Raw genomic sequence first — 14,060 nt, forward strand, 5'->3', positions numbered from 1 at the left:
TTTGTGACACACACACACATACACACACACACACACACACACACACACACACACACACACACACACATAAATTACTCTTTAAAATTAAATCAAAAGAGCGCAGGAATGCTAACAGATTCTTTCCTGTACAGATTAACGGTTTTTGCTCCAGATCAAATGCCGCTCATTGGCAGCGGCGCAAGAATCCGACCTGGGAGATGAAAAACTGCCCAAAATATCTGATCAAAAGGCGGATTACTGTCAACTCGAGCTAATGGCCGTTCCTGTGGGGCATGACGGAACACAGTGAGTCATTCGGCGGTGGAATTCATCACACTGCTTCTCGTTTCACACTGACTCGGGATGTTCAATAACAATGTCGATCAATAACAGTGATTTCCTGTTGAACTGACCCTTCATTAGTAATAATGAAATCATTTTTTCTACACTATACTGCTATGGCATTATCTTGGATCATATTTATAGGACACTTCAAGTCACTTTCACAATGTCACGTATTTGCTCAAGCATCACCATGGCAACCAGTGATAAACATTGAAGAAACAAGTGAAGAAATGGTTTTATTTCACACTGGGTGTGAGTGGGCGTTTCCACAAGGAAACTTGTCGTGGAAAATGTTGAACTTTTGAACCATAATTATTTGTCAAAAGTGTCGATGGAGACTGGGATTGAAAAATCCCCCAAAAAAAAGGAGGTGACCTGAAAGAGTCTCAAAACCTTTATCACAGGTTAAGGTTGTGACGTTCCTGACGATCCTCAACAGTTGAAATTCAGCTTCATGCATGAAATAGTGATGATTTTCGGTCTGGGTGGGGCACGAGGAGCTGGATGAGGGATGGAGAGACTGATGAATTGTTTGTGTATGTGTGTGTGTGTGTGTGTGTGTGTGTGTGTGTGTGTGTGTGTGTGTGTGTGTGTGTGTGTGTGTTTGTGTGTGTGTGTGTGTGTGTGTGTGTGTGTGTGTGTGTGCGCGCGTGCGTGTGTGTGTCAGTAATAGAGACAGGAGTGATAGAGTGGATTCTCAATAAGTATGTGTGTTAGAGTTTGCTGTTGGTGTGGAACAGACCAAGAGAGTTTGAGGAGCTATAAAGTTAGTTTGAAGTCAGTTTGAAGTTTGTTTGAAGTTAGTTTGAAGTCATTTTGAAATGAGCTTGAAATTGGTTTGAAGCTGGTTTGAAGTTGGTTTCATGTTACAGTCCTTTGTCCGTCATAGACTTCATGTCAAGTCTCCGTTTCTTCTTCCCTGACCTCAGAAATGCAGTTGTCTCGTTACACGTCACTCCTCTTCCCCCAGACTCCAAGCATCGTATTAAACACGTTTCTCAACGGCTCTGGTGGTTTTGTTATTCTGTGAATGAATCGCTTCTGAGGAGACCAAATACCGCAGGCATCAGAATAACACTTAACACCAGCAGAACCAAACCACGCCGAACAACAGTTATAATTACACCGTTATTTACACTGTGCTTTAGATTCTCTCCCACAGCTGTAAGAGGCAAACTTTATGTAAAGTGACATTTGCTTTGAGAAAAAGTAGTCACAGATTTTTAACAAATACTTGTCGTCAATAATTGGTGAATCATTAATGATTCATACACTGGAAGTCCCATACTGGAAAATAGTACATGTGAAAAATCCACCTTTATAGTTATCAGAGAGAACAAAGCCAGTAAATTACAAATAAAGTGGTGATGAGTGTGTCACGCATATATACACTGAAAATAATCAGTGATTTAAAGAATTGCCAAATTTGTAAAACCTATATTTTTTATTTTATAATTTTAAAAACAGAAACATTTTTGGCTCGGAAACAATTTCTGCCTAAGTCACTGGTACCCACTGTACCAGTGACTTAGGCAGAAATTGTATTTTGGGTGGGCCAGTACAAAATTGGGTTTTGTACTGACTGCTATAGCTGCCACGCCGTGGGCACAGTCATTTCGCAGAGCCACGATTATTTAAAATTATAAAGTTATGTTTACACTTATATGTTTAGAATGATATATTGGAACAGTATATTGGGGACAACTCTCTGTTTTTCCCTTTCTCTCCTGTAATTTTCAGCCCTATCAGGCTGTGAAGGTGCTTATCGGTGGGTGAATCCGCGTCATGACCTCGAGAGAGCGCTGGCGTCAGGGAGCAACAAATTACGTTCTGGAGACAGGGAGACTTCCTACAACTTGTTTCAACAGTTACGTTTTTATCAGAAGACAAGTTAAACACACACAACAAGTCGACAATAAATCAACTTTATATTTATTTACTTTCTTACATAAATGTTGATATTTTTTGAAACAATATGTATTTTGATCGAACTTAGCTGGGTGGGCCAAGTGGGTGGGCCTTTGCCCACCGAGGCCCACCAACAGCTACGCGCCTAGTAGGTACAGGCGGCACAGTGGGTTCAGGAGGGGACAGGGGGTACAGGGTACAGTGGGTATTGGTGGCACAGCAGGTACAGGCGGGGACAGGGATTACGGGGGTACAGCAGGGACAGGAATAAAGTGGGTACAGTGGGAACAGGGGGTACATGGGTACTGCAGGTACAGTGCGTACAGGGGGTACAGGCACTGCACGTAGGTACAGCAACTACAGAGGGTATGGGGGTATAGGCAGTACAGGAGCACAGCAGGTACAGGGGGTTCAGGTAGGGTATAGGCGGCACAGGGGTAGGGTAGGCGCAGAGGATACAAGGATACAGCATGTGTAGGTGACATGGATGCCGATGTTCGCGTTCACAGCATTTAATGATCGTAAAGTTCCACAAAACACTGCTTTGTGTGTTCTAGTTCAGGTCACGTTATGTCCCAACAGCAAGGTGTTATCTGAACCGATGTGTTCTGCACACACACACACACACACACACACACACACACACACACACACACTGGTCAGTCCTCAGTGTGGTAACAACCACCGGCCCATCACATTGACATCCTCACACCAACTCACCAAACCAGCCAAGACCCAAACGTCATGTTACTTAAATGTGACATTGTTCTGTCAAATGTCACGGTGCAGTGTGAGAAACAGAGCAGAATCTAACTCTGATATATTAGCCAAGAACATTTAAATACACAGAGAAAGGGACTTGGTGGATTGGGGAATTTGAGATTAAAATAGAGAACTTCTTTTTCTTTTGGCTGCTCCCGTTAGGGGTCGCCACAGCAGGAGCAACTACACAAAATATATGCTTAAAACAGAGAAGAAAATACATGTGCAGCTCAGCTGATGTAGTAGGAGCTGAAATGCTTTAAAACAAATCACTATAAATACTAAATCAATATTTTATATAATATACAAAATACAAAGTGTACAAACTGTAATAACTTAGTAAATACATAACAATAATTTATAATTAGAATGTATACCCATACCACCAAACCCAATCTGCGCATAGAATCGCACTGTATATTTTGATATATTTGACTATTTCTGTTTTGTATTTTTGAGCTATTTGTGAGCTATTGGCCAATTTATATCTACTTTTATTTAAATGTTTTATTTGCTTTACTTTTCTTTATATTTAATTGTATTATTATTTCATTTATATTTTTATAAAAATGTTAAGCTTTTTTGGTAAATGCTAACCGTCTGTAGTAACGCACCAATCCTCACCATGACACATTCAGATTCTGAATTATACTCAATTAGGAACTTTATAGTCGCATGTTAGCTGAGCTCAAGTGTTATATTTTTCATTCAAATAATTGAATCATGTAATGTCTGAGTGAATGTAAAGTAAATATTCACCCTCACTCACTGAAATCCAATTTAAGGCAGCACTATGCAACATTTGGTATTTGGGATTTGGCGCCCGTACAGTTTCCAAGTACAATGACACTTTTACACCACTGTACTAAAACTCGGTCCAGTGTCCGGACTGAAATACTTTATTTATTTTACAGGATAAATTTGAACATTATCGGTCACATTTCAATAACAGTCTATGTTACAAATGGAAATATAGTGTATGCCTAGGTTACAGTGGCCCTTTCACGGACCTCGGTGCTTCAGCGAGCACTCAGAGGTCGCAGGGATCAGCCCCCTGCTACTGGTGTAGGTAACAGATGTGCTCGGCCTGGCAGAAACCCTGTGGTGCAATGAAACTGAGGGCCGGCGTGCGCTGGCCGAGGAGGGGCACCACTGGCCCCCGTCATCCCCGCCGTCAGGGAGGTGGCTATGATTTGTACGAGCATTATTACCTGACATTTTGACCGGCAAGTTTATAACTCGTGGTTTTTTTTTTATAAATTGTACCAGGCAAAAAAAAGTGTAATTACCAGAGCCAAAACTCAAGGAATTTACGTAGTGTAAAGCATAACGCACTTTTCCTGTGGTTTCGTACAGAAACACAGAAGTTACATAGTATAAGAACAGGCGGTGTGGGCGGTGAGTGGGAATGAAAGAGATGCCATTTTGTATATTACAAGTCGGTGTACCATCAAAATGATTTTGAAGCTGTTATTTTAAGGTAAAAAAGTGACAAAAGCTCTTATTTGAAGGTAAAAAAGTGACAAAGTGTTGCTTTAAGTTCTGACTCAAACATCTGATGTGTGTGTGTGTGTGTGAGATCCTTTGCGCAGAGGAAGTGTGTTTTAAGGGTCCTACAGTATATGTCAGGACGCGACACGAAAATAAGCCTCAGTTCTGAGCGCTAGAGTTTGGGTTTCAGAACAAGATCCTCTCATTGGCCCTGAGTGTTCTCAGGGTTCAACACACACACACACACACACACACACACACACACACACACACACACACACACACACACACACACACACACACACATACACACACATCATTATAAACAGGCCGCAGTACAGAGCAGTGTATAGTATGAACTGAGTAGTGGTGAAATAAGTACTCTGAGCTTTTGCGAAAGTAAAAGTACAAATACAATGACACCATAAATGACTCTAGTAAAATTAAAAGCACTACACTGGCTTTCATACTGAAGTAAAAGTACAAGTAAAGTACTTGCTCTTAAATGTACTTAAAGTTTTTAAAGTAAAAGTCATATCAAGTTTCAGTAGTACTTCCATAAAGTACTCCTGAAACTGTATGTTTTAAAACAACTAAATGTAGTATAAAGTACAGATATTTGCTTTGAAATGAAGTGGAGTAAAAGTCCAAAGTCTCTGAAATTGAATATACTTTAGTACAGTAAGTACAAACACTTGAAAAATGTACTCATGTGCCAGTAATGAAGTACTTTGTTTAAAAAGGCTTTCTTTCTGTGTCATGAACACATGAAGGTACACTGGGAATTATGGGTAATGCTGTATGTGGAGTGTGCTATCACAGGAAAGTATAAGGTAGTGTGCGTCATCAACCCTGTGCAGTGATTTACACATACAGATATACACACCCACACACACACACACACACACACACACACACACACACACACACACACACACACACACACACACACACACACTAAAGGTAGCAGTCGTTAATCAAGTGTTTTTTTTTACTGCACTGAACTCGTCTCTAATTACAGGGTCTGTCCAGAAGGAAAGATCCATACGGAGCATGTCACAGTGTGTATTTCCTCTTAAACACGCACACACACACACACCGAACACACACACACACACACACACACACACACACACACACACACACACACACACACACACACACACACACACACACACACACACACACACACACACACACACACACACACACACACCCTGTAGTCTCTTTATCCAGTAAATCACTTCCTGTGCTGACAGTCGTAGACAGTATTACTGAACAAGTTTATGAACAAATAAGACACATTCATCATTTGAACCACTTTTGGCACCAAGTGTGACAGCAATCCCAGCATTAAGGTGTGGTCAGTAACACTGCACAGTTAGCTACAGTTAGCTATATCCCATGGCGCCCCCTGGAGGTGGCCCAGTGACACCCTCCCACCAGCCAGTTTGGGGAAGAGATGTCAGCCAGGACCACGTAGACACTGACCAAACACAACACAGTGGAACTTGGACTTTGTAGTTATCATATTGTAATTGATATTTTGTATTTGTTTAGTGTACTAACTGGCATTAATCAGGTGAAATAATGATCTGTTGATCTCATGTGAGTAACGTTTGATCTTCTTACTGTTGTACAACTCCACTATTTGAGATCCAGCCATGCTTCCTCATTCTGGGACACTGCTGCTGGAGTAGACTGGGTGTCAACAGGTAGAAGCGCTTCAGTTCTCAGCTTTAAACCTCAGAGCCCTAAACCTCCTGAAACGAGGCTGTGCGGTTTAGTATTGTATCCCTAAAAGCGCTGTTTACAGGCGGCTGTGTCATCCAATCCGCAAAACAGATAAGGCAGCAAATGCTGTAAGGCAGGAGTCTTCAAACAATGTTCCAATAAGGTGTCACTATCTAGATTATGCAATTATGGTTTACAATGTAAATGATGTGTTATCATTACAGCGTTATTAAGAGGGTATTAAGGTTCTGTTTTTTTTAGAAGGTGCTCAACATAGTGTGGGATCAATACTGTACTGCCCCCTAGTGTTCATTCATTCAGCCACCACTTTGAAAACTCCGGAAACACTGTGCATTGCGTTATAGACGTTCACATTTAAAGTACATATGAATAAAAAAGAGAATGTTTGTCGTTTGAATGTATTTTGGCACTAAGCGGGACGGTAATCCTGGGTTACAAATGTATTTTAAAGGGGTGATCAGTGGAATCAAAACCAAAACTACTGAATCCCCAAGCTCCATCACATAGCTGCTTGCTCTTCACTCCTCAGTAAAAAGGTGTATCATACCAGTTACACCACAAACTTATTTCATCGTACTTTAAACTGCTGGTGGATTAGAGAAAAAATAATAATTTTACATCATACTCTACATTTCCTGCTCCCTATGTCACTTTTTGGGCCTTGCTACAGTGTCTCCTGAGCTGAAGCACGCTCCACCTTGATACTCCCCAACAAGGACCTGGAGCCTGAAAATGCTTCGTCATGGCATTGCCTGCATTCCTGCGCCTGGCTCCTGTCGGCCTAAAAACTATTTATACAGCAGCGAGGAGGCCACTTATAACCTGCAGGACAGATCCATGTCCAAATCCTCTGGCATTCTGACCTCCAGATTTTGCACAGATTCTAGAAAAGCCTTTTCAGTCTCACAACACGTCGACAACCCTCTGGAAACGTAAAGACAGTCGGTGGAACATTTATAGGATTTTCTGTGAATCCATAAAAAGTTTAAAGAGTCTGTAAAAATGTTCCACAACAGTCTGCTGAAATGTTGATTCACTCCTAAATAATTGGTTGTCTTGCTACAGAGCGAGAGTTAAAAAAGTCAGAGTGCCTCACTCGAAACCATTTGTTTGTTCCGTGTGAGTAAAGGGAGTCAGAACATCGCAAATCAGGGCAGGGACCCCTAATAAACACACCTTTCAGTAGTAGAGCTCTATTTATATACCGTGTGTGTGCGTGCATGTGTGTCTGTGTGTGTGTGTGTGTGTGTGTGTGTGTGTGTGTGTGTGTGTGTGTGTGTGTGTGCGTGTGTGTGAAGCGTCTAGTGCAGTAGTGCACTAGTGTAGTGGCTTGTAGTTTGTGCATGCTGCATGCCGCCTTGTGCTCATTCCTTGCTACTCTCTGCTTACAGCTATTGCCTCTGGCTGGCCTTTTTGATAGAGGGTGAAAAGAAGAGCTGAGTGTGTCTCCTCCTGCCAGTGCAGAGCCTCTTCACCACCAAGACTCCTGCAGTGCATCCCCGGGGCCACACACACACACAAAACTGGGTACCTAACCTCACAGACCAAGGCTTAGCTACAGGGGATCTCAGAGAAGCAGTGGGCCCCAGAGCGTGCCAGGCCCACCACTGTGTGGAGATGACCTGGTGCCCGTCAACCACAGTCCCAGATATGGGCAAATAGCACGACGGCCTTGTGGTAAGTTTGTTGAGACAAAGGCCAAGGGAGCACACCCTGACAGAAAAGCAATGATTTGACCATGTGCAATAGACTGTCCTTAACAGACAAAGGACCCAGCAGCCTCCTGCAACCAAGATGGGGGACCAGCTGTCCTGGGACCACCCATGTCACTTACCTCATCATGGTGAAGATAGTGCTAATGGGGCTGGCGCACCCCCTGTAGCACTTTATAACCCTCCTTGCGCAGGTTTCCATCTCTGACCATGGTGAACAATACCTGGACATGGTTGAAGTCTGAACCCTGCACGGCAGCGTCACTGGACATTTGGTCGCCAACAACTAGGATTGAGTGGGAGTTGTCTTGCGGCAAACCCCTGTGCGACTGGGCAGCCTTTTAAGTGACCGCACGGCTCACCCCATCTTAGGAAGGGGCTAGAAAAGGTGGCCTAAAAATTGGCCATTCAATCACTCACCTGCATAGGTTACCGCACCTATTGGGTTATTCAACTACTGCTCTCGCAATTGGAAAAAGAAAGAATACAACCTAAAACAAGCAACATGGAATGCAAGGACTCTACTGGACTCGTATAGTATCTCTGACAGACCTCATTGGAAAACAGCCCTGATCGCTGCTGAGTTGAGGGGCTATAACATGGACATTGCTGCCCTGAGTGACACCAGGGTCCTCGAGGAATACTCTGTAACAGAGGAAGGAATGGATTACACGTTCTTCTGGAAAGGTTTCCCACCAGGTGAACAACATCTGCATGGAGTTGGACTGGCCATCAAGAATACCTTTCTACCAAATCTCACAGAAACACCTGTTGGCATTAGTGAAAGGCTAATGACCTTCCGTATCCTCCTGGCAAAACGTTATGCCACACTTCTCAGTGCCTATGCACCAACTTTACCATCTGAGAATGAGGGCAAGGAATACTTTTATCAGGCACTGGATGAAGCTCTTTGCTGGATCCCTAAGAGTAACAAGATCTTCTTGATTGGGGACTTCAACGCTAGGGCGGGTCAGAAAAAGATGACATGGAGTAGAGTACTAGGTAAGCATAATATTGGAAAGGTAAATGTAAATGGAATGAGGCTACTTACTGTTTGCTCTGAGCATAACCTTACCATAACCAACACCATCTTCCAGCAGAAGGCAAAATATAAGACCTCATGGATGCACCCATGCTTTAAACATTGGCACATAATTGACTTACTCATTGTGAGACGGAGTGACATCAGGGATATGCTCATCACCTGTGCCATGAGAGCTGCAGAGTGCTGGACCAACTGTTGAATGATAGTGGCCAAGCTCCATATGAAAGGTTGTCTCCTGTTGCAGCTGCAAAAGCCCAACAAAAAGCATCTAAATTGCAACAACCTGGGAAACAAAAAAGCAAGAAATTAGTTTTGACTCTTCCTAGCTGAAAAACTAACGGAGCTGGAAACTTGTCTAAGCTCAGAAAACACCAGGGAACAACAGTGGGCCTAAATCAGCTCTGCGTTCTATGAGGCAGCAGCACAAGCCATCGGCCATAAGAGCAGGAACCACCAAGACTGGTTTGCTGACAACTCAAGACACCATCCACAGCTTGCTTAAGGACAAGCACAAAGCACACCGGGTAACTTAAGACAATCCTTCATCCACAAGCACCAGACAGCATTGGCAGGCAGCTTGGAGGAAGGTGAAAAAGGCAATATGGGCCATACAGACTGAGTGGTGGACTGAAAAGGCAATTGAAATCCAGTCCTTTGCAGATAAAAATGACATGCATAATCTTAACAATGCTGTAAAAACCATCTCCAGCCCAAGAAATCGCTGTGTCACTCCCTTGTAAACAGCAGATGGTCTAACACTTCTGAAGGATCAGAATAGCATCCTGCTGAGGTGGGCTGAACATTTTGACATCCTGCTTAATCAGGACTCTGCATTCTCCATTCTCTCAGAGGATGGCGGCCTTGACAAGTTCAAGTTCAAGTTCAAGTTCAAGTTCAAGTTCAAGTTCAAGTTCAAGAGATTATTTGTCACATACATAACAACATTGTGATCTGCATTAAACAGACATCAGCTGTCCCATCCCTTTGGGAGACTTCTGGGCAGAGTCTTTCAGAATAAGAACCTTTATCCCTCCATAAAGGTCACTGTATACCAAGCGGCCTTTGCGTCCTCAATAGCTGTGAAGCTTGGGTAACCTACAGCCATCACATTAAGTCCTTAGAGCGCTTCCGCATAAGCTGCCTCCAGCGCATCCTTGGAATTATCTGTTGTGAGCATGCGCCGTACAACTTGGCGACAGTTATTTAGAGATGGTGTTTGTATGCTGGCAATGGAGAGGACAACCAAAAGCCAGCAAATGAGAGCCAGGAGATATATGGCCATGGTTGCTACCATTACCACTACCATCACCATCAAAGATCTCACTGCAAGAGGAGTGGACTTCACCATTGGATTTCGATGGACAACCGAAGAAGGAGTGTGTGTGTGTGTGTGTGTGTGTGTGTGTGTGTGTGTGTGTGTGTGTGTGTGTGTGTGTGTGTGTGTGTGTGTGTGTGTGTGTGTGTGTGTGTGTGTGTGTGTGTGTGTGTGTGTGTGTGTGTGTGTGTGTGTGTTGTGTGCGTGCGTGCATGTGTGCAAAATAAATTGTGTTTCCTGTGTTTGAAATGAGCTATAAATAAAGATTGATTGATTGAAAAGGCATTGTTGAAGCAGCTATTTAGAGAATAGGGCTGGGGTTAAAAAAAAGACTGCTAATGATTCAATTCTATTGTTTCAATTTCTGAATCAATTTGAAATTGATAATATCTATACTTTGTTTGGAGGTTATGCAACAAATTCCTGATTAAATTAAATACCACACCTCACAAATGAATTAAATATTTAATTTCTCTATTCGAGTGAATTAGTTCTGTGAAATATTTTCATAATACACATAAGATGGTAAAAAGTTCACATCATGGATAAAATGTCAATACATCGATATTTGAATTTAATTGTGACCCTCAAAACCGAATGGTGTGATCCAGCCCTAGTAGAGAAGGTCTTCTCCAACTCGTAGCCTCTGGTCCAAGGCATCAAACTAAAGCTTGTTTTACACCTAAAACGACAAACAACAAGAACAAACCCGAAGTGCATTCATTCCAATGGAGAGTTTGTGATGCGAAACCCAGACACAGTTCATTTAGGAGCCACAAGGATCCAACTGTCGGATGCGGATACGCATTCGATGTGAAGCAAGCTTTAAGTCCTGGTGATCGACCCCAAACTAGAGTCACACGCTGAACCCAGAAGCAGGAAGAGCGCCACATCGTGTGGCGTCGCTGTAACTAGTTACATTGGAGCGCAATAGTAAACAGCCAGCGTGTTGATTGAGATTTGAGGTTGACACATTGAGAAACGAGGGAGCGGGGATATTTATAGTTGACCAACCAACGGACTGGTCCAAATGACAGGGGGCAGGGGTACTGGAATCAGTGGTTCATCCGGACTGAAGCTCCTTGACCCGCCAGCGCAACAGAGTGTGGAAGTCCCCTCGGACCGACAGCGGGGGCTCTGAGAGGGGCTTTGACACCCAGCTCACCTTATCTCCACCAGCGAGGCCATCTTATCTCTGCATGCTCTGCTCAATGTCTACTACACTCACTGGGGTATCTGTGTGTTACTGGGCATGTGCTTTAGAACTACTGTCAGTTAAACAACTGTAGATGCACTTTGGCTTTAAATTAGTTATTCTATAAACATTTAAGCATTTTGCTAAAATGTGTTTCCACCGATGGCAAAGGATTTATAAATATTTATAAATACATGTTCTTTGAGTTCAAAAAAACAAATACTGTAGTATTTGCTATACAGAGTAGATATGGGCAAGGCCAAGCTGTTTCAAAAAATCTTGGGCCAATAAGAGAGGGAGGCCCAGCGGGGAGGAGCTAAGATACACTGGCCTTTGCCAACAAGCTGAAAACAGGGAAAGCCGACAAACCACCTGACCGTAGAGTATCTGACACTTTGCAAAGCACAGTATATCATTTCATGGTGTTGTGGATTGAAAATCTTAGTTAATTCTGCTTTAAATAACATTGGGCACTGAAGAAAATGGCCAAGATCACATCATAAACCCTAATTCATCCTAATGACACAAATTCACAGGATCATTCAACCCCTCCAAAAACATCTGACAGAAAACAGCCAATTTACAGCCAATGTCATTAAAACCATGAAGCAGTTCCCTCTAAAACCAAATAAGCTCATGATCATGAGCACACGTAATCTAAAGTTCGAGCCCTACCTGACTAACGGCAAAGGATTCCCTGCAACTCGACACTCTAGACGGATGGGGCTTCCCTCTGCCACCTCCTGGCTCTTCAGCTTCTGGGAGAAGCACGGTGGGGACAGGGGTCCAGCGGGGGTCTGAGCTCCAGGGTGCTGGGACACCGTGGGTTCCACCCCTCCCAGCGAGCCTGCCTGCTGGGGAGCCACGGCGGGCTGGTTCTGCTGCGCCTCCCCATGTGGACTGAGCGGCTGAGGGGGAACGGAGGCAGATCCCTGGGGGGCCGGCCGCTGGCTTTTAGGGGACAGATAGCCACTGTCAGGAGAGGACGAGTCCTCCTCCCCCTGCTGCTCCAAGCGACCCTGGCCTTTAAAAATTGAGGACAGCTCCTCAATGAAAGTTGCAGCACGGCTGCAGAACTCTGTGGCTGAGGCCGCCCGTTCATTTAGCTCTAGCCCCTCGTGAACCAGCCGGGGCTTATCCTGCTTATAAACTGGGGAAATAATGGACTTGTGGCAGACAGACTTCTCCGCAGAGGCCTGGCCTTCGCTGGAGGCCTGGATGGGCCAGTTGAAGACCGCATTCTGGCTGGAGGGGACTTTGACTGAGCCGCTGTTATCCGGACAGGAATCTCTGGTCTGGTGCTGAGGATTTGGGCCTTTGGTCAGATGTTCAGAGGTTTGAATGGGTATAGAAAAGGTAGACTGGTGGGGGGGCGTTTGGAGAACCTGCTCCTCTGGCATCATACTCAAGGGGACTGGATTCCCAGAGCCCCCCGGATCGCCGAAGGCCTCCCGGGCCAAGTCCAAGCTGAGGTTCATTTCCTCTGTACTGAGGAAGGCGGCAAGGTCCGTAAAGTCCCCATCTGCAGGATCTGGCTCTGCCGTGGAGTCCAGGTAGAGCTCCCGATCGGAGGAGGTCCCAGGGAAAACAACCCCATCCCCTTCAGTGAGCCCTCCTCCTCCTGCCAGCTCCTTCTGCAGCAGAGAGGAGGGGAGCGGCTGACTCCAGCTCCCGTCCTGCATCCTGCAACACAAAAACACCGTCACTCAACAACAGCTACACAAAGCGACTATACATCCCACAATGTCCAACACCTGTAATCAAGGTGAAGAACAGTTACCAGGACATTAGATCACACACTCTTTCTCATACCAACAATGAACTGGGAAGACTGGTTTCTCAGAACTATGCACATAACTGCTGGAAATTAATGAGTAACTAATTTCACTAGATGTGACAATTACTTTAGTAATTGCAATTTCTTTTGGTTTTGTTTTATTCTCCTGAGTAGATTTTGGAAATTAAGCAAGTAATGTACTTTTGTCGGTTTTACATTTTTGTTTTTAGTTTGTTTGTATCTCTCCTTCCTTGAACAGGTCAGAAATTTGACTATGACCATGGTCAAATGTGGTGACACCACTTTTTTTTATACTGTCCCCAGTTTTTATTTGTAGATTACATTTTACTACTTCTGGAGGTTTATTTTCAAAGCAGCAGTAGTTTTATTTCAGGCCACAAAGGCTTTCAGGCTACTCTCATACACAGACTCTCGGACCCAGACGCTGCTTCTGACACAGTTGGTGGGTATTAGTGGGGGTCTCGGGGGGCACAGGGGCCGTGACCTGCCTTCCTCACCGCTCTTCCTCATTCCATCCACCTTGCCACGCGCTCCCAGGCTTTGCACAACCAAAATGTCTCTATGACAAATAAATGTGTAGATTAAGGAGCTGTAATGGGATATTTGAAGAAGTATTCTTGTCATTAAATAATGTCACACAGCAGCGAGGACACACAAGCTTATTTTAAAGACGGATTATTAGGTCGATCATTTTTCACACTGACTGTTTGCGTAGTTATATCATATTTTAATATATTTCTGTGACAATTTCTGAT

General features: G+C 43.9%; 1 protein-coding gene across 2 annotated transcripts in view; it reads right to left on the minus strand.

The window, feature by feature from the left end:
* The window catches only part of palld (palladin, cytoskeletal associated protein), a 62,691-nt gene that overhangs the window by 47,062 nt on the left and 1,569 nt on the right, over positions 1-14,060 (minus strand). For both annotated transcript variants that reach the window (XM_080012264.1, XM_080012263.1), the window contains exon 2: positions 12,183-13,190. In XM_080012264.1, coding sequence (XP_079868390.1) covers positions 12,183-13,189 — 1,007 coding nt within the window. In that variant the 5' untranslated portion in view covers position 13,190. The remainder of the gene's footprint in view (positions 1-12,182; positions 13,191-14,060) is intronic.

This window comes from Zeus faber, assembly GCF_960531495.2.
Source record: "Zeus faber genome assembly, chromosome: 1".
Lineage (NCBI taxonomy): Eukaryota > Metazoa > Chordata > Actinopteri > Zeiformes > Zeidae > Zeus > Zeus faber.